Source organism: Acinonyx jubatus, chromosome B1 (assembly GCF_027475565.1).
Source record: "Acinonyx jubatus isolate Ajub_Pintada_27869175 chromosome B1, VMU_Ajub_asm_v1.0, whole genome shotgun sequence".
Classification (NCBI taxonomy): domain Eukaryota; kingdom Metazoa; phylum Chordata; class Mammalia; order Carnivora; family Felidae; genus Acinonyx; species Acinonyx jubatus.
Genome location: NC_069382.1, coordinates 190,129,324 through 190,150,921, shown reverse-complemented (window position 1 = coordinate 190,150,921; position 21,598 = coordinate 190,129,324). Strand labels below are relative to the sequence as shown.

General features: G+C 44.7%; 1 protein-coding gene across 6 annotated transcripts in view; it reads left to right on the top strand.

The window, feature by feature from the left end:
- The window catches only part of CC2D2A (coiled-coil and C2 domain containing 2A), a 149,566-nt gene that overhangs the window by 89,281 nt on the left and 38,687 nt on the right, over positions 1-21,598 (top strand). For all 6 annotated transcript variants that reach the window (XM_053217555.1, XM_053217552.1, XM_053217553.1 and 3 more), the window contains 7 exons: positions 2,763-2,919; positions 5,631-5,778; positions 8,905-9,043; positions 13,238-13,441; positions 15,010-15,102; positions 16,407-16,498; positions 19,576-19,743. In XM_053217555.1, the coding sequence (XP_053073530.1) occupies positions 2,763-2,919; positions 5,631-5,778; positions 8,905-9,043; positions 13,238-13,441; positions 15,010-15,102; positions 16,407-16,498; positions 19,576-19,743 (1,001 nt within the window). The remainder of the gene's footprint in view (positions 1-2,762; positions 2,920-5,630; positions 5,779-8,904; positions 9,044-13,237; positions 13,442-15,009; positions 15,103-16,406; positions 16,499-19,575; positions 19,744-21,598) is intronic.

The following is a 21,598-nucleotide window of genomic DNA, read 5'->3' as shown; positions in this document are numbered from 1 at the left end:
TTCAAATTCCAGCTTTTTGAATTACTACATGAGTGGCTAGGGGAGTTTCTCCTCTTGGAGCTTCAAATCCATCATCCAGAATTGTTGGGTCTGTTAGTTTGCTTAATCTTCACCACAAACCGTCCTTCATAGGAATGTGCTAAAGATTGAAGAAAATACCAGGTCCAAAGTCCATGCCGGGATTCGTACAAACAGATGTCTCAAAGTTTTGGCAGAGAACAAAAAGCTTCTAAAAGGAAAGAAAACCTAACATTTTCTCAAGCTGAAACTTTATTCTAGTGAGTCCATAATTTAATAGGTCAACCAAGGTCTCCTGTGCAAGAAAAAACAATCTGTAATATTGAGCTCTGTAATATTACAAATCCACAGGCTCTTATGCAAGGTTGAGACAAGCAATAAATGGCACCCCTTTTCCCATTAGACCTCTAAACCAATAAAAATACAGAGAAAAAGTGGTTTTTTGAAACGTATAAAAAGGGAGAAGGGTCATCTATAAGTTAATAGAGCCTTGAGGGACTTATCAATCAGTTGCACTGTATAGAATATATTTTCATCCTGATTCAAACGAAGTTTTACAGTAATTTTTGGAAACTCTGAAGGAAATTTGAAACTTACTAATATTTGACATTACTAAGAAACTATTGTGATAATAGTATTATAACTATGCTTTTTAATATCATTATCTTTTAGAGACACATATTGAAATATTTACAGATGAAATGATGTCTGGGTTCCAAATATTGGTGGAGACGGGAGGGATGAGAGTATAGATGAAACCAGATTAGTCAGTCATAAGCTAATGGTGTTTGAAGCCAGGTGATGGTTTAGGTTCATGGTATATTATTCCTTTGGGTTTTATGTTTGACATTTTCCATAAAAGATTTTTTTTAATTTTTTTATGTTTATTTATTTTTGAGAGAGACAGACAGAATGTGATCAGGGGAGGGGGAGAGAGAGAGGGAGACACAGGACCCAAAGCAGGCTCCAGGCTCTGAGCTATCAGCACAGAGCCCGATGCAGGGCTCAAATGTGAAATCATGACCTGAGCCGAAGTCGGACACCCAAGCGACTGACCCACCCAGGCGACCCTATAAAAGATATTTTTAAAAGAGACCAAAACATCATCTTTTTACTAATAAAGATGAATTTGGAGAATGTGGCTTACTCATGGGCTTCCTGCTTGCCCTGAATTAGGTGAACTTGGCCACTCCACACAGGTAAGTTCTGACTATCACAGGTCTCTTAGGGCACCCAGCCTGCTAGAAGAGCTCACAGCAGGGACGCCTGGGTGGCTCAGATGGTTAAGCTTCCAACTTTGGCTCAGGTCATGATCTCACGGTGTGTGAGTTCAAGCCCTGAATCAGGCTGTCTGTTAGCACAGAGCCAGCTTCAGATCTTCTGTCTCCCTCTCTCTCTCTCTCTGCCCCTCCCTTGCTTTCTCCTCTCTCTCTCTCTCTCTCAAAAGTAAATAAACATTTTCTTTTATTTTAATGAAAAAAAAAAGAATAGCTCACAGTGGTATTAAGTCTGGGGTCCTGAGTTCAGTTCTTATGTAGTGTTTGTCTTTGTCCTTGCCCCAGTAGACCCTCCAAGCTCAGTCAGCCATGTGGCAAATGCAAGCTGGTGGATACCAGGAAGATGGGGCCAGGATGGCAGCCTGGCACAAAATCATCCTCATCTTCATCCTCGAAAAGAATTCGTATCATACGCCTTGTAAGGGGAGGGGGTGAGTGGAGGGGGTCCAGAGGGTCCGTAGTGTCATCTTTGTGCATTCCATCGGTACGTGGGAAGACTACTGCACAAGTCTATTGCAATAGCGGGACTCTATTGCACAAGAATAAAAATATGAAGATCTAATTAGTAAAAGTGAAAGGAGTGGAATCGGCATTTTAGAGAAACGTGTACCAGCCACAGGGACCTCTTGGAAGGAAAGAATAAAACAAGAAAGAAGCCAGCAGAACTGTGGGTATCTTGTCATCTTCTTCCACAAAAGAGAAATGACCCAAGGATACAAGAGAAATTTGATCCAATGGCACAAAGGCTCCTCTTGAAGCTGCAGTGTACATTCGTAATCAATGGTTGCCTTGACACTGGATTCTCCGTCTCATAGTGACGGCATTACAATAAGACACGCCACAGTAACTAGAGCCACGGTTGGTCTAGTTTGCTCCTGCTTGGGAGAAGGTCTGAGAAGGAGCTGGTACGGTTTCAGCAGCTAACAAATAAAATGAGCTCTTGAAGGGAAGAATCTGAAAGATGTGCTAAATAGTAGATTTGAACCTGATACTCTAGAGTACACCTAGGTATGATACTTCTCCTGTTGACCTTGAAGTTGGTGTAAATAATAAATCATCTGGTGGCATGTCCGCTTTATCTCACCCAATCCACCTGATGGCATCACTTTCTGAAATAACATAAGCCAGGAAAAGGAAGGAGCCCATTCCCCCAGGTAACCTGAGTATCAGTTTGAAATGGAAACAATTGTGGTAGACTGCTACTTTGATTAACCCCTCTCTCTACCCCTCTCTCTCTCTACTTTCTTGTCTGGAAAGTAGGCCAGACAAGAGGACAGGATGTCAACAACTTGGCCACAAATACGGTGCAATTTAGTCTCCGTGGGAACCAGAACACAACTCAGCTTTTCCACTCAGAAATGGGTGTTCTGGGCTAGAACAGTGATTAACATAGATAAATGGACTAAACTCTGGGAGTGAGCACACTCTTACTACTTTTATTTGTCTGTTTCTCTTCCTCGATTTCAGGTATACGAAACAGTTGGACACAGTGGCACCACTTTGCTGGCACAAGTGTTTCTGCCTATTCCTGAAACGACCATTGTCACTGGAAGGGCTCCCATTGAAGAAGTGGAGTTTAGCAGTAACCAGCATGTGACCCTGGACCACGAGGGTGTTGGAAGTGGTACGGAAAGCTCATTATCCTCAGTGGCTCACGGTTTTACTGTCAGATTTGAACATAACTTTTTTTTTTTTTGTTTTCAAACAACCAGGTAATTATAAAACTGCTTTCAGAAATTCAAATTAAAATGATGATATACAATTTTTTGCAGTCATTTTTTATACCGTTGGTGGCCAATAAATTCATAAAACTATGCAAGTATAAAGTAGTTCGGCAATGTGAATCAGGACTTTTAAAATGCCTTTGATACCTTAGTTTCTTCTTCTAGGAATCTTTTCTTAGAAAATAATTTGAAATGAGGACAAAATTTTGTGTATATAAGATATATATCCGGGGATTATTTATAAGGCTGAAAAGGTTTTAAAAATTTAAATATTATAATAGGGAGATTATTAGTTAATATTCTCTCTATTATCCCCTATAATTGTAATTACATATACAATGGACCTTCTCACTCTGTCTACCATGTTTCTTAACCTCTATAATGTATTTGCTTATCCTTTTCTTTCACTGCTGTATTCTGTGACACTTCTTTAAATCTGTCTTCCAAGTCATGAATTCACTCTTTGGCTGTGTCTAATCATTGAAACTCATCACTGAGTTTTTCATTTTAATTATTGGATTGTTCACCTCCAGAAATTCTATTTTGTTCTTTTCCAATCTGTCTGGTCAGTTCTGATAATGTTTGTCCTTTCCTCAGACTCTCAACCATTTCATTGTTTTATTCCTTCATTACTTCATTTATTTTTAAAAACATATTACAAATATTTTTTTAACGTTCTATAGCTGATCATTTCAGTACCTATCTGCTTATTGGTCTGATTCTGTTGCTTCTTATTCATGGTGGCTTGTTTCTTCGTGTGTCTCGTGATTTTTTTATTGTGAGCACATATTTGGAAATTTATCTGCAAGAATTCTTTGGGGCTCAAATCCAATCATCAACCTAAAAGTCTGGAGACCTAGGGGTGTCTGGGTGGCTCAGCTGGTTAAGCGTCTGACTTCGGCTCAGGTCATAAACTCACAGTTTGTGAGTTCAGGTCCAGCGTCAGGCTCTGTGCTGACAGCTCAGAGCCTGCAGACTGCTGCGGATTCTGTGTCTCCCTCTCTCTCTGTGCCTTCCCAGCTCATGCTCTGTCTTTCTGTCTCACTCTCAAAAATAAATAAACATTAAAAAAAAAATTTTAAAGAAAATAAAAGTCTGGGACCTAGGCTTTAGTTCCCATTCTCACACTGATAAACTCTGTGACCCTAGTAATTATGTAATCTCTTTAAATATCTTCTTCATTCATAAAATGAATCTAAGGATACCCCCTTTAATGTCTTTTGGGGTTATTTTGAAGATTAAAGTGGATGTTCAATATAGAGGAAAGATCTCTGAAAAAAACACAAAGGTGCTATTACAGTGTAATAGGGGTATTATTTTGTGCTAATAATATTAACTGTAAGTCCAGGACGTGAAGGCACTATTTTTTTGTAATGTTTATTTATTTATTGTTGAGGAAGAGAGAGAGAAAGAGAAGGAACACAAGTGAAGGCGGGGCAGAGAGAGAGAGAGAGAGAGAGAGAGAGAATCTGAAGCAGGCTCCAGGCTCTGAGCTGTCAGCACAGAGCCTAATGTGGGGTTCAAACCCACGAACTGTGAGATCATGACCTGAGCCAAAGTTGGATGCTCAACTGACTGAGCCACCCAGGCACCCCTAAGTCACTATTTTTAGTGCTTGAAAATCTTTTCTTCTTTTATTTGATTAAACAAACTGCCCGAGGATTTTTATCATTAATTTCCAATGGGTAGAAGCCAAATCAGTAAGTGAGGCTTACTGTTGCCGCAGTAGCTTAGGAATAGCTAACGTTTGTTGAGTGGTCCGAGCACTAAGTGATCTGCATGTAAGACCCCACTTAACACAAGGCTCCTTATTCGGGTGCACTCCCTCCCTAGGGCACTTGACTTGTTCCTTCTGCCACAAATGTTCTTTCCCAAGAAATCGTCTCACTTCCTTACTTTCTTCTAGCATTTCCTCAAAAGTCCCCTCTTGTGGAGCCCCTCCTTACCACCCCATGTAAAAGTTCAGCCCTTTCCCACCCACCCCCAAATACACATTGTCTGTATACACTCCCTAATTTATGGTTTCTCTTCACACTTCTCACTCTCTAACAAACCATACATTCCTCCCATTTCTCTTATTTACTGCCTGTCTCCCCTGCTGGAATAGCAACTCCTTGAGAACAGGGATTCTCATCAGTTTTGTGTCTTTACTGCCATCTGCAGCGCCGAGAATAGTCCCTGGAGCCAAGCAGAAGCTCAAATTAGTATCCACTGGATGAGTGAATAAATGGATGTCTTCACAAGAATCTTTTTTAGGAGGTATTATTATTATCCCTATTTTATGTATAAAGAAACTAAGGCTCCGAGAAGTTAGGTCATCTGTTTGTGGTCACACAGCTGTTAAGCGGCAGAACCAGAATATGCACCCAATGGTCCCACTCCAAAGTGCCTCATTCATTGTCACCTCTACACCCTGCTGTCAGAGAGAGAACCAAGAGGCCTATTCTGCACATCATTGCCTGAAGAATTTCAGTGCCGCTGCTGTGAATTATGTGCTCTGTCCTGCCAGCCCTAACCTCTCTCTTCCGTTCGTCTACTGTCTGCTTTCTCACCAAGACTGGGCTCGTTCCCTTTTCCTAAACAGTGTCTGTGTAATCTGGTGTCTCCCTAGGAATGCCCTTCTCGTTTGAAGCTGATGGTAGCAATCAACTGATTCTCATGACCTCGGGGAAAGTGTCCAACAGCGTGGCATGGGCCATTGGAGAAAATGGGATCCCTTTGATTCCTCCACTGTCACAGCAGAACATCGGATTTAGAAGGTGATGTGTGTCTATAATAAATTGATGAGTAATGTCTTTGCATTAATGATATCCGGGGGGCGGGCGGGAAGCTTGCAATATCACATTCTTTCCCTTTTTTCTCATGTGCTAGTAATTCCATGGTTTTTTATGGTACTTGAGGTAAAGATTAAAATATTAATAGCCTAATAAATATTAGATGTTTAGCAGTGCCAGAAACAGCAAAAAGCATTTTGCCTTGTTTAATCTCTCTGGTAACTCTGTGAAGTATTCTTTTCTTCATTCTTCATTCTTCAAGTATTCTTTTTCTTCATTTTATAGACGGGGGGAATGCAGAGCCTATGATTGCGTATAGGTGGTCCTCAGTGTGAATGATGATTGTTATAGAACCTTCTGGTTATATAAAGGTCCCTATTGTCAGTTCTTTCCCTTGATTGCTAGATCCTTAGGCACTCTGTACCTCACCTATTTACCCCTAGGCAGGCCCCACCTCCTTGTGGTTGGTCCCTGTCCAGGCAGCCTGGACTATGGGGGCCAGGTGGCCTGGGTTCGAGTCTGGCTTCTGTCCTGCCCCAACAGATGGGTCTTGAGTTCATCTTTAACCATTCTGGGCCTCCGTTGCCTCCACCATAAAATACAAGGACTTGGGGCACCTGGGTGGCTCAGTTGGTTGAGTATGAGACTTGGACTCAGGTCATGATCTCGAGGTTTGTGAGTTCAAGCCCTGCATCGGGCTCTCTGCTCTCAGTGTGGAGCCCACTTTCAGATCTTCTGACCCCCTCTCTCTCTGCCCCTCACCTGTTGTGCTCCCGCTCTCAAAAATAATAAGCACTTAAAAATAATAATAATAATAAATAAAAGGACTTATCCTGATCATCAAGAAGACGGTTTGTAAGTCACAGACTGTCATTTCTGACATGAGGGGAAACAGAGCGGGCCAGGCTCCGCTCCCTTTCTGCCTTCTCCGTCCCGATTCCGATGTCCCTGTGACGAGAACAAGGAACATCTGGTCAGCACCTCCTCAGTTAGGAGATGGGCGGTCACGTCCAGTGGAGGCCTCGAGCCTCGGCATTCTGTCCTCATTCCACTGAGTTTCACACCCGGGACGAAAGCTCCCACTCTCAGGAGAGGAGGTAAAACACAATGTGAGCGGCAAGAGACACAGCTCCGTTAACAAAGCCCTGACGCAAAGGTGCTGAGAGCGCTGGCCTCCTGGGAATTCAGTCGTGTCCCAATCCATTGTGCGTGTTTTTTCCTCTTGTATTTTGGCCTCAGCTACGAGGGGTCCCCAGGTGAGTGGGAAGTGAGGCTCTCAGGGCACCCTGAACCGAATGCGCATTCTCCTTCTCACTGGCCCGGATCCAGGGACTCGGGACACTTCTACGCCCTGGGCAGGGTTGTAGGGATACTTGTTTTTCTTTTTTTGGTTTTATTGAGATATAACTGACACATGGCATGAGTTTAAGGTGTACCATGTAATGATTTGATAAGTGGATATATTGTGAAATAATCACAGTAAGTCTATCTTACATCGATCACCACACGTAGCTGCAGGTTGTGCTTTCCTTGCCGTGAGAACTTTTAAGATCTGCTCTCTTAGCAGTTTGTAAATGTGCAGTGAAGTACTGTTAACTGTGCATCAGACCTCTGGAACGTCTTTATCGTTTAACGAGAACTTTGAACTTTTTGACCGCCTTTGGCCACCGCCTCTCCCGCCCCCCCCTCTGGCCACCACCAACCCGTTCTCTGTTTCTACAAGTTTTGTTTTGGTTTTGGTTTTGGTTTTGGGTTTTGGTTTTGATTCCAGATATAAGTGAGATCCCACCTTATTTGCCTCGCTCTTTCTGACTTATCTCACCCAGCACAACGCCCTTGAGCTCCGTCCATGTTGTTGCAAATGGCTGGATTCCTCCTTTTTTTTTTTTTTTTTTTTTTTTTATTTTTTATTTTTGGGACAGAGAGAGACAGAGCATGAACGGGGGAGGGGCAGAGAAAGAGGGAGACACAGAATCGGAAACAGGCTCCAGGCTCCGAGCCATCAGCCCAGAGCCTGACGCGGGGCTCGAACCCACGGACCGCGAGATCGTGACCTGGCTGAAGTCCGACGTTTAACCGACTGCGCCACCCAGGCGCCCCAGGATTCCTCCTTTTTTATGGTGAGTGACATACCACGTTTTCTCTATCCACTCACCCACTGAGGGGCACTTCAGTTGTTTTCATGTCTTGGCTCTCATAAATCATGCTGTAATAATCATGGGGGTGCAGACACCCCTTTAGGACAGCGATTTTGTGCCCTTCAGGTGTATGCTCAGAAGCGGAATTGCTCAATCATATGACAATTCTGCTTTTAATTTCTTGCGGAGCCTCCGGACTGTTTTCCAGTGTTCGCACCAATTTACATTCCCACCAACAGTGCACGGGGGTTCCCTTTTCTCCACATCCTCGCCAACACTTACTATGTCTTGTGTTCTTTATTTTAGCCATTCTAACAGGTGTGAGGTGATATCTCACTGTGGTTTTGATTTGCATTTCCCTGATGACAAGTGAGGTTGAGCATCTTTTCACGTGTCTATTGGCCATCTGGATGTCCTCTTTGGAGAAACGTCTGTTGTGGTCCTCTGCCCGTGTTTTAATTAGATTATTTGGGTTATTGCTACTGAGTTATGAGTTCCATATATACTTGAAACATTAATCCCTTATCAGATGTGTGGTGTGCAAGTATTTTCTTCTACCATTCACTCTTCTCTATTGTCCCTGAAACGTGTATTTTTTAATGTTTATTTATTTATTTTTTTGAGACAGAGACAGCGTGAGCAGGCGGAGGGGAAGAGAGAGACAATCCCAAGCAGGCTCCACACTGTCAGCACAGAGCCCGATGTGGGGCTTCAACTCTTGAGTCATGAGATCGTGACCTGAGCCAAAATCAAGAGTCAGACGCTTAACCGACCGAGCCACCCAGGCACCCCCCAAAACGTATTTAATAGCAGTCATCGAGCAAACAAAAACGGCAAAACTCCTTCCTTATGATCAGATTTTCTCCCTTAGACATAACAGCCTCCTTAGGCAGTGCCGTCCCTGGGATTTTGCAGGCCTGAGGCAAAGTGCTCTGTGAAAAAGCCCATCTCACGGCATTAACTTCTTTTCCAGTGCTTTGAAGAGAGCAGATGCCATCTCGTCCATCGGCACATCGGGACTGACAGACTTGAAAAAGTTGGCCAAGTGGGCAGCAGAGTCCAAGCTCGACCCGAATGACCCCAACAATGCCCCTTTGATGCAGCTAATCTCGGTAACGTGGCACCATCGTGCACACACTGCATTTCTCCACTTGCTGTGCCAATAATAGACACGGCTCGACCCTTTACACGCATTTTCTTTTGCACTGTGTTCTCCGGTGCGATAGTGTTTAAGAACACGAGTGCCGGGTTGAATGACAGGTTTAAAGGCCGGCTTTGCCCCTGCCTGGCTGTGTGATCAGGGCGAGCACTCATGCTTCTAAGCACTGTGACACCCTCGCAGTGTGGCCATGACGACATGCAACGCCTCATCTCAACAGTTAGCGGGGCACACAATCGGTGTGCAACAAATATTAGCTGTTGTTACGGTGTTGCTGTTCCTCTTACCGCTAACCTCTGTAAAACCCTAACAAAAGGCCTTGTTTGGCCCCTCCCCTGGAAAGGCACCTGAGTACGGGTGCTCAGAGTCACCTGCTCGAGGTCACACGGCCAGTAAGGGCGCGGATCCAAGACCATTTCAGAGCGCGTGCCCGTTCACCACACCTGGTGGGGCCTTTTAAGAAATGGTGGTTTTGTTCGTTTATTTTCCCATTTGATGATTAATTAGATTATCGTTTAGATTTCTTTTAAGTATGTATGAGAAATTGCTTGCGTCTATCATAACATTCGAAATTCTTTCTTCAGTGAGTTTATAAATAAAATGGAACATTAGTCAGTAAATGATTCTCCTTGGTAGCAGATACAATTGTTTTTGCTCCCAAGTTCATAATTCCCACAAAAATATAATAAACAAGTAGATGATCCAGAAAGTGACCACAGCAACACGTTCTGTAATCATGTTCACTAGTGGGAGTTCATCAGCAGGGTAACTGTAACCAGGATAACATTTTTATTTCTGTCATTTTCATTTCTGTCCTAGACTTTCCAAGGTAAGTCTCAAAGCAAGCTTGGGTTTATTCTGACGTTCGCCTTTTTAAGTTTTCCTTCCAACTCAATGATACTTCTTAGTGTGACTAAGAGAAGTATTAGGAAGAATAGACCACATTACCTAGAGCTTAGTCTGTTCCATAAAGAGGTTTCAAATCACATTTCGATTACCATGTTTAAATCAGCAACAATATAGTATAAATGTCACCTTTGTTTTTTTTTTTTTTCTTTTTAACTATTTGTCTTCGTGTAGAAGGAGAAAACACAGGGACGGCCTTCCAGACCTGTCTCTTTCTTGTTTCAATTTTTTTTTCAATATTTGTTTATATTTGAGAGAGAGTGCAAGCCGGGGAGGGGCAGAGAGAGAGGGGAGAGGGGGGACAAAGGACCTGAAGCAGGCTCCAGGCTCCACACTGACAGCACTGAGCCCAATGTGGGGCTCGAACTCAGAAACCGCAAGATCATGACCTGATGATCTGGCATCAGCCACAGTCCGATGCTCGACCAACTGAGCCACCCAGGTGCCCCAGGACCTCTTTTTATGGATTTTCACAGCAGGATCACCTCGCCCACTGCAAAGCCCTGGCGAGTCTCTCCTCCCTGGCTTTCCTTCTGCGAGGAGGAGGTTCCCACTGGCAGAGCACCCAGCATTGGGGCAAGCAGATGCCCGGGAGAGTGTAGCCTCACCCGCTCAGCCTCCCAGCGGTACCCTGAGACCGTCCTTTCCGAGCCGGTGTAGGGGGCAGCGGGGACTGGCGCCCCGATCTGTCTTTACTCGGTGACCAGGGCCACGAGGTGCTGTTTGGGGACAGCATGACCGTGGAGCCGGTGATCAGCCAACTGATTTGAACTGACCAGCCAATTCTGGGGCCTTTATCTACATGTGCGCCTATGTATATTTGAAAAATCACATTTTGTTAAATATATCTTTAAAGTTATATTAAGTTATATATAACATATTTTAAATTCACGTATTAGATTTTATGGTAACACTGTATATACGCAACCTTATTTCCTGCAGGCACCTAGTAATACACTGATATAACTCTCCCATTTTTCACTCTGTATATTTACATAACACCTATGGGGGGAGCATGCGTACCCAAAAAAATGAACTTTATGATTTTTTTTTTTTTTGGAAAAATGAGTTGCGGTACTTTTTATAGCCAAGACATGAATATAATGGCACCTGCCTCGTGACTATTAGATTTCAACATATGTTGTCCTTAAATGCGGGATGTTTCAAGTCTCCCCGTCTAAGACTCTTTTTTTTTTTTAATTTTATTTTATTTTATTTTATTTTTTAATATATGAAATTTATTGTCAAATTGGTTTCCATACAACACCTAGTGCTCATCCCAAAAGGTGCCCTCCTCAATACCCATCACCCACCCTCCCCTCCCTCCCACCCCCCATCAACCCTCAGTTTGTTCTCAGTTTTTAACAGTCTCTTATGCTTTGGCTCTCTCCCACTCTAACCTCTTTTTTTTTTCCATCCCCTCCCCCATGGGTTTCTGTTAAGTTTCTCAGGATCCACATAAGAGTGAAACCATATGGTATCTGTCTTTCTCTGTATGGCTTATTTCACTTAGCATCACACTCTCCAGTTCCATCCATGTTGCTACAAAAGGCCATATTTCATTCTTTCTCATTGCCACGTAGTATTCCATTGTGTATATAAACCACAATTTCTTTATCCATTCATCAGTTGATGGACATTTAGGCTCTTTCCATAATTTGGCTATTGTTGAGAGTGCTGCTATAAACATTGGGGTACAAGTGCCCCTATGCATCAGTACTCCTGTATCCCTTGGATAAATTCCTAGCAGTGCTATTGCTGGGTCATAGGGTAGGTCTATTTTTAATTTTCTGAGGAACCTCCACACTGCTTTCCAGAGCGGCTGCACCAATTTGCATTCCCACCCACAGTGCAAGAGGGTTCCCGTTTCTCCACATCCTCTCCAGCATCTATAGTCTCCTGATTTGTTCATTTTGGCCACTCTGACTGGCGTGAGGTGATATCTGAGTGTGGTTTTGATTTGTATTTCCCTGATAAGGAGCGATGTTGAACATCTTTTCATGTGCCTGTTGGCCATCCGGATGTCTTCTTTAGAGAAGTGTCTATTCATGTTTTCTGCCCATTTCTTCACTGGGTTATTTGTTTTTCGGGTGTGGAGTTTGGTGAGCTCTTTATAGATTTTGGATACTAGCCCTTTGTCCGATATGTCATTTGCAAATATCTTTTCCCATTCCGTTGGTTGCCTTTTAGTTTTGTTGGTTGTTTCCTTTGTTGTGCAGAAGCTTTTTATCTTCATAAGGTCCCAGTAATTCACTTTTGCTTTTAATTCCCTTGCCTTTGGGGATGTGTCGAGTGAGAGATTGCCACGGCTGAGGTCAGAGAGGTCTTTTCCTGCTTTCTCCTCTAGGGCTTTGATGGTTTCCTGTCTCACATTCAGGTCCTTTATCCATTTTGAGTTTATTTTTGTGAATGGTGTGAGAAAGTGGTCTAGTTTCAACCTTCTGCATGGTGCTGTCCAGTTCTCCCAGCACGATTTGTTAAAGAGACTGTCTTTTTTCCATTGGATGTTCTTTCCTGCTTTGTCAAAGATGAGTTGGCCATACGTTTGTGGGTCTAGTTCTGGGGTTTCTATTCTATTCCATTGGTCTACGTGTCTGTTTTTGTGCCAATACCATGCTCTCTTGATGATTACAGCTTTGTAGTAGAGGCTAAAGTCTGGGATTGTGATGCCTCCTGCTTTGGTCTTCTTCGTCAAAATTACTTTGGCTATTCGGGGCCTTTTGTGGTTCCATATGAATTTTAGGATTGCTTGTTCTAGTTTCGAGAAGAATGCTGGTGCAATTTTGATTGGGATTGCATTGAATGTGTAGATAGCTTTGGGTAGTATTGACATTTTAACAATATTTATTCTTCCAATCCATGAGCAGGGAATGTCTTTCCATTTCTTTAAATCTTCTTCAATTACCTTCATAAGTTTTCTATAGTTTTCAGCATACAGATCTTTTACATCTTTGGTTAGATTTATTCCTAGGTATTTTATGCTTCTTGGTGCAATTGTGAATGGGATCAGTTTCTTTATTTGTCTTTCTGTTGCTTCATTGTTAGTGTATAAGAATGCAACTGATTTCTGTACATTGATTTTGTATCCTGCAACTTTGCTGAATTCATGTATCAGTTCTAGCAGACTTTTGGTGGAGCTAAGACTCTGAAGCTTCCATTCCCAAACCGAGAGCTCGGTGCTGGGTTTCTTGAGATGCAATCTGCCTGCCATCCAAAGCTGTGCCTCTTCTGTTTTCCATAGGTTGCTACTAGCGGTGAATCCTACGTCCCTGATTTCTTTCGACTGGAACAGCTGCAGCAAGAATTTAACTTTGTTTCAGATGAGGAGTTAAATAGATCCAAACGATTCCGGCTTCTTTGTCTTAGAAGCCAAGAGGTGCCAGAATTCCGAAATTACAAGCAAATTCCAGCATATGACCGGGAAATTATGGAAAAGGTATTCCAGGTAAGAAATTGCCATGGAGGAGTTAATACAGCAATAAAATATGTCTGTGCCATTTGGCTTGTACTATGATGAGTGTATCTTCTTCGTGTTGTGTTCTCCGTAGCGATGTTGGTTTCTCGTTTCGAACGCTTCACATAACTTTTCCATTATTTTTTTTTTACACTTAATGTTTAAGTAGTCTCTTTGCCCAATATAAGGACATATAAACTAAGAGACATTAGAATCGTAAGTCTGAAAAGCATCTTACGTGTTAATATGGGAAATTATCCTGCCACGTTATAACTGTCAGTAATTCAATGCCATTTTAATCCATTAAATATTTAGGAAGCCCGGTAAACACTGCGGGTGGGGGGCGGCGTGGGGGGGGGGGGTAGGCCCTGGGGTCTCAGGTGGGCGGGGCGGCACGGAGGTGGGGTTGGGCACAGGCTTGGCTGTGGAGGGGTCCCTGGCAGGTGGGGAGCCTTTGAGGAACTACAGGTGAAAGGCCAGTGTAGGCCAGACAGGCCAGTGAAAGCCTGACGGGCAAGTTAGTGTTTGCTGAGGTAAATGGGGAGTCATTAGAAATGGAGCCCAGTATGATTTTTTATGCAGAAACTATAGAAACTATTGGAGAATATTTTTGATGACTTGGTTCTTCTTTGTATCAGTTGGGACTCGTGATGGTAAGTGGTAAAAAGCCAATTGAAGCTACCTTGGGCACCGAGAAAGCTTATTAGATGATGAAATGCCAAAATGGGTTAAATATCTAAGGGGGCGTGAATGGCAGGAGTTCACGTGTGCCTCAAGGACACCTGGATCCAGAACCTGAACACTCACCAGGACGCAGTTCCGTCCTGCCTCGGCTTCTCTTGGTCCTCGTTGTGGGCAGATTCTCTACTTGGCTGCATGGTCACCGGCATCATCCAAGCTCACATCTAGTGGCTTCAGCCGGCAGAGAGAGATGTGTCCTCTTGTCCCAAGCTTAAAAATCTTGGGAACAGCTGGCTTGAGTTGCCCAGGCTGGGTTAGGAGCGACCCTGGATATTGAGCTGTGGCCAGAGGGCTAAAGCAGAACATGGCAGCTCCCCGGCCCCCCGGAAATTTTATTGACAGAGCAAAGCACAGCAGCCTAAGACAGAGCTAACCCACCCACCACTCTCCTCCAGGGAGGCAACCCAAATCAGCTGCAGCCAGAGGCTACTTACTACTTTTGCCATTGCTCTACTTAAAATAGAAAAGACAAAAATGTAAGCAGACGCTTCGGCTGAGTTGCTTGGGTGAGCTGAGCTTCTGGAGTCTCTCTGTTATCTCTGTATCTCTGTGTCTTCCTACATGAACATCCTGAGTTGTAATTGCTCTACAGAGTTATCTTCCACTTCTAAGGCAGTTGGACCAACTGATTCCAAAACCGGCATACTGCGTCAAAGATCAATTTTGAAACCAATTGTGAAGAGGAAGGTGGAAGACACATTTAGAACCATAATTTATTACCTAAACCACATGGGATAAATTCTGTCGTCTCAAGAAGGGCATGGGGGGGAGGGGTACTAGTACTTTAAAATCATAAAACTATTCCTTTTTCATCTTAGGACTATGAGAAACGGTTACGAGACAGAAATGTAATTGAAACCAAGGACCACATAGATCCCCATAGGGCCATGGTAGCCAAGTACCTCCAACAGGTAAGGAAAATCATTTTACAGAGTCCCCACCGGGGGAACATAGCCAGCACCCTCGGACTGGGGGGGAGAGTGGTTTTTATTCTTCCGAGTTATCTATGGGATACTTAACTGTCACTTATTTGCTCATAATTACAGATAAGAAATTAATTTGAACACGTGAAACACTAGGATGTATCTCAGCTTATTATCAGTGGTTATCTTACGTGGAGTATGAGTACAGGGGACACAATTTCTAAGTCGTGATTTTTCTCATATTTGAATGTTTGCATCATATCACCTTTGTAATGAAAAAGTTTTATGAGCCACGTACTAACTGCCCTAATGCACTAAAAACTTGAAATACCCGTTTGCCCTTCCTTCGTTTAGTAAATGTAACTTGTAGGAAATGCTACAGCCACTACACTATGTTTTTCCCATCCAGTTGATACCCTGCAGCTCCTTATAAAAAAACAACTTATGACATTTCAGAGGCCCTCTATTTGAAGAATAATTAGAGGGGCGTCTGGGTGGCTCGGTTGAGTGTATGACTCTTGATTTCGGTTCGGGTCATGATCTCATGGTTCGTGGGTTCGAGCCCTGCTTTGGGCTCTGCGCCGACAGCACAGAGCCTGCTTGGGATTCTCTCCCCCTCTCTCTGCCCCATTTGCACTCTCTCTCTCTTTCAAAATAAATAAACTTTAAAAAAAATAAAGAATAACTAGAAAGTAAACCAGTCTAAGGGTGCCTGAGTGGCTCAGTCAGTTAAGCATCCGACTCCTGGTTTCAGCTCAGGTCACAATCCCAAGGCCGTGGAATCAAGCCCCACGTCTGGCTCCGTGCTGAGTGTGGAGCCTGCTTGGGACTCTCCCTCTCTGTCTCCCTCACTCTCACTCTCTCTCTCCCCTCTGCTACCCCTCCCCCTGTTTGCACTCTCTCTCTAAAAACAAATTAAAAAAAAAAAAAAAAGTAAATCAATCTGAATAGAGGAAGAACTCCAGAATCTGAAATGTGTGTGCTTCAAGATTGGTCCTATTTTTTGCAATTATTCATTCATTCTGAAAAATTCCACTGTCATCCACCAGGAAATTTCCCAGGTCCCAAGAATAGAGCAGTGAACAACACAGAAACCCCTGTGCCTTAGGGAGCTTACACTAACAAGCAAAGCGGGGTGATTTATAGGGGAAGAGATCAGCGCTGGGGAGGAAAGGGCAAGTGTGCTGGGACAACTGAGGTGACATCGGGTGAACACTCAAAGGGGTTTAGGGAGTGACCTGTGAAGTCTATGTGACAGGAACATTTTAAATAAAATACACGTTTGTCCTCAGGTTAGAGAATCAGTGATCAATCGTTTCCTAATTGCAAAACACCATTTTCTTCTTTCGGATTTGATAGTAGAAGAAGAAGTTCCCAGTATCAGGTAAAAGCAAACAAATCTTTCATTTCCTATAAAAATTACTTTTATTGTATTATATGAAAATTTTCACGTAAATAGAGAATTCTTATCCTTGCATGGTATGCGCTTGTGCCCCCAGTATTGCTGGGAACCAGTAAAACGTGATCGATGCCTCATGGTTACCTTAGTTGGGGGGGTTTTGTTAAGTCGCATGAGATGCTCTCCATCATTGCCCAGTAGACACCATCTCACCTCCCAAGTCCACTTCACAGCCTTTGCCAGTTCCTTGCTGCCATCAGACCACGTCTGACGGCATTGCCCTCCCGCCCACGCTCCTGCCCTCCACCTCCCCTCGTCACACTGCCCCTCACTCCCCCACACTAGACAGAGGGGGTGGCCGGGAACGAGCACTGCGGCCCCAGGTCGGGGGCTGGGGGGAGGCAGAGAGCTGCTGTGTGTTTGGTGAGGGGACAGGGGCAACAGGGAAAATGGAGATTTACATACAAGTTGGGGATTGACTGCATTTGCCTGATTGATTTCCCTATTACTTAGAATAATCCTTACATGTTCTCAACTCAAAGTGGAAGCATAAAAGATGAAAAATAACTTTCTATACTGGTGGTCATGTGTACCCCACTAACTTCCTGACCCTTTCTGTGATTAAATCTCTTGGTCTCCTAAAAAGGTGATTTCCTATCATGCACTTCGTCTCCACCACCAAGCTGGGAAGGAGACAAAAAATGTCTATGCATGGCAGTCCCTTTCTTGGACTTGGCCTCCGTCCATGTACAGAAGGAAGGGCTGTACCCACACAAATTCATGCAAACCCTCCCTCTTCGTTCCAGGCCCAGAGTCCAGTCACTGTATTTTTTCAGTCATGAAACTTACACTTTAGAATAGATGATGATATTTCTTGCTGGTTTTCCATTTCATTTCTTTCTTTTTTCTTTTTCTGCTTTACTTTCTGCATTAAGTTCTGAACGCTCAGGGTATGTTCTTTCTTCTTTTAATTTTGGTTTGTTCTTAGTGTTAAACTAAGATGTTTCTATATTTAATGGTCCCAGCCGCCAAGATGTTCCCATGCTGACTCCTGGGAGGGCAGCCAAGTGTCCTGAGAAAAGGGGAGAAGTTTCGACAAAGGGAAAGGATGTGCCACGTTAGGACCCCCTGGCAAAGGTGTCCCTCTGAGGTCCCCAAGTTTGGGTTAGGTGGGTGTCCTGGCAGACTGATTAATAAGACAGGTTTCAGTGGCAAGAACATGAACCTTGAGGGCATTATGCTAAGTGAGATAAATCAGACAGAGAAAGACAAATACCGTATGATCTCACTTCTATGTGGAATCTAAAGAAGCCAAACTCCTAAACACAGAGTAGAACGGTGGTTACCAGTGGCGAGGGGTTGGGAGAATCGGGGAGATGTTGCTGGAGGCTTACAGACTCGCAGCTGGTAGGTAAAGAAGCTCCGGAGATCTCAGGCACAGCAGGCGAATATAGTCAGTACTGTATCATAAACTTCAAAGTTACTAAGTGTCTAGATCTTAATTGCTCTCCCCACAAAAAAGAAATGATGATTATGTGACGTTCTAGAGGTGTTAGCTAACACCACGGTGGCAGTCATATCCCAGTATCTAAATGTATCTATGCCTGAAATTTAGTCGTTCGTTCGATGTCAACTATATCTCAGTAAAAATAAATTAACAACACTAAAATGTAGATAATAAGTCACACACAGAAAAAGTTTTACGGTATCACTGTCCTCACACTCTCTCTCTTTTTTTTTTTTTTTGGATGGGGGAAAGAGCTATTTTTCATACCTTTACATTATGTTAACATGTGATGGGTCTGCTCTTGTTTTAAGTGAGTCAGAGATAAATATATGTAAGTATTTTTAAAAGAGGAAGAAGCTGGCTGTTTAGTCAGAGTGACCAGAGTTGGAACCCCAGCTCTCCCCCTGGGAGCCTTCAGCAAATCCTGTCACCTCCCAGACACCTGTCACCTGTCACCTCCCAGAAGCCTCCAGTTACTTCATATGAGAACTGGGGTAAAGGTTCTACTTGTCAGGATTAGAAATATTCTGCGTATGGCACCTCGCACTCTGCTTGATCATAGAAAGTGCTGGTAAACAGCAGTTGCTCTGTGAGACAGAAGATCCTGGGAACAAGCAGGAGCCCCTCGGGAGCCATCCCCCCCACCCAACTCCAAGGCTGGCATGTGCCCCTTGGAAAGAGGCCGCTGGTCAACCAGGGGAGGCAGAGAAGCGAGAGCCGGCTCTGTGCAGCTGGCCTTGTCCCCTGGCGCTGGGCACGGTAATGTCAGCTTGCGGATACAAAGTCACCTCTGTGCTTCTGTTTGGCCTCCGGGCCGGCATGGAATTACCTGCTTCGTGGCCCTTTCTCCCACCACGATTCCCCGACAGTGCTTGTGTCCTCCCGGAAGTGTTTACGGGATTCTGCCTCAGTGAGAGGGAAGGGATGAGGGGGATCCTCCTGCCCTTGCCCTTCCACTGCCATCGTGCCACGGTCATCTTCCCGGCAGCCACCACTTTAGGGCATCCAGCAAGTGCTAGACCAGGGCAGGGGTGCTCTGCATACACCCCCTCACTTTATCCTCCCTGCAAACCCAGAAGGGAGGTATGATTATCCCCATTTTACAGATGACGAAACAGAGACGTAAAGAGGTGAGGAAATTTGCCCAAGGTCAAAGAGCAGACCCAGGAGTCCCCCCGGGAAGCGCCCTGGGGCTCAGGAGAGGGAGCACCCCTTCCTGCTGTGTGGCTGGGCCCCTGGGGCAAGGAGAGCAGGAGAGCACCTGCACAGTTGAGGGGGAGGGACCCGAGAGGAGCAAGGCAGAGCACGAGGCGGGAGGGGCCCGAGCACACTTTTCTTCCTCTGATCGGTAGCAGCTGAAATCTGTCTTAGTGATCCACCCCAGAGGCTCTCCCCAGTCTCGGGAGAATTCCTTGGCGATTTCCACCCTCCTTAAACAGACAAAAGAGTTTTTTAGGGGCCTTTGAGGGACCTAGGGGGAGATTTGGGAAGCTGTCTCACAACTTTCCAGATCTTTCTTTTCCTTAGAGTCCTAATCCTGTTCTGTAATCATTAGCATTTTGGGGCTAAGCCTTTTCAAGCTGGCAGAACAAAAGCGACCACTGAGGCCAAGGAGAAAAGGCCGGAAGAAGGTGGCGGCCCAGAACCTGTCCGACGGAGACATAAAGGTGCTGGTGAACATTATCCGGGCTTATGACATTCCTGTGAGGAAGCCGACAGCAAGGTGAGAGCCGTCCAGACAGCCCCGGGATGGAGAGGACAGGGTCCCCGCCGAGTGGTTCACTTCTCTATGGCACGTCCGCTCCCACCTTTAACGCAGTCGCTGTTCTGTCCAGGGATGGGGGGAGGTCTTCCGGAAGCCAAAGCCCTGTCCGTTGCAAGTCATAGACCCACTCAGTCAATGTAGGCTCAAGAGGGGATTTATTGTGTCTCAAAGAACTCAAGGTTAAGAGGCACAGCTGGGGGTGCCTGGGTGGCTCAGTCTGTTAAGCGTCCGACTTCAGCTCAGGTCATGATCTCAGTCTGTAAGTTCGAGCCCCGCATCAGACTCTGTGCTGACAGCTCAGAGCCTGGAGCCTGCTTCGGATTCTGTGTCTCGTTCTCTCTCTGCCCCTCCCCTGCTCATACTCTGTCTCCCTCTGTCTCAAAAATAAATAAAAAACATTGAAAGAAATTTTTTTTTAGAAAGAGACACAGTGGACCGTAAAGATTGGGGTGGCTCTTCTGAGGCCCCGTGGTCTCTGTTGCTCACTTCCTTCTGTGGGTTTGCTTTATTCTTCTCCCTGTGAGGGAAGCCATCCATTCAGCCAGGGTACCGTCCACAAGCATCAGCTTCTCAGGAGAGAAGCTGAGGGTTCTAACTTGTGTCAGGTGTTGACCCATGGTCTGATCACCTATATAACCAGAGAGGCAGGGTCCCCAGGCCCAGCCCTGAAGGTGGGGAACAGTTCTCAGAGAAGCAGGTGTGAGCAGGGCAGATACCCGAAAGGTGTTATGTCCTAGGTTCTGAACATACACCCTCTGAGCATAAACATGTGACTTCCCCTTAATCTGCTCTGAGAAATGAAGGATGCCTGCTGTGTTCCACGACACTGGGGCACAGGGCAACCCCTCAACCAGAGTAAGGTGAGCCTGAGTTTCTTATCCCCTTAGAGAACAGAGATGAGCAAGATTTAAAAAAAGAAAGAGTGGCTCCGGAGCTCGGGGGGTGAGAGCACCGGTCTCGTGAAGTAAGAAGGAGCCAGAATTAAAACTTGGATCTGCCGATGCACCTGCCAGTGTAAGGAGGGAGGCTGTGCTTTCTTGCCCATTCGTCGGGTTCCAGACATTACGCTAAGCCTCTTTCGTGTGTATTATGTCACTTGCTTCTCGCTACGATTGCTGTCTCCATTTTAAGACAGGGCAAATGTCTGGGTGGCTTGTCCAAGGTCATCGAGCTCGGTCTGATCCACAGAACACCGTTCTGGCCTGTGGCATTTTCTTTCCTCCCCAGGGTCTTCCCGTGAAATTGATCCCCCATCCAGTCTTTTGCCCTATTGTTTTACTAAGTCTTCCACCCGTCACAGAACATCTGACGTCACCCACTGTTCCCAGCATTTGGTCACTAGTAAGTGTACATTCAAGCTCTTGAATCTCTGAGGAGCCACAGCCCAACCCCTTCACCTTGATTATGTCACAGCTCAACCGTGGGGAGTAAAGCTGTCTTTTAAAATAACGTACAGGTGTTTCTCTTATCTTTGTCTCTATAGAATTTTTTTTTTTTAATTTTCTTAAGTTTCTTTATCTGAGAGAAAGAGAGAGAGGGCAGGGGAGAGGCAGCGCAGAGCCTGACACAGGGGCTTGAACTCAGAAACCGTGAGATCGTGACCCGAGCCGGAACCAAGAGTCAGACAAATAACTGACTAAGCCACCCAGGCGTCCCTCTACAGAATACCTTTTAAGTGTTAAACCATTTCATTCAAATTACAAGGAAGCTTAGTTGATCCTCTGTGCTCTACATTTCAGTGTAGGCTCATCCAGACAGCTTAGATATCAACTCATGCATGAAGCCCACCTGAATCTTGACCCTCTACCCTTGC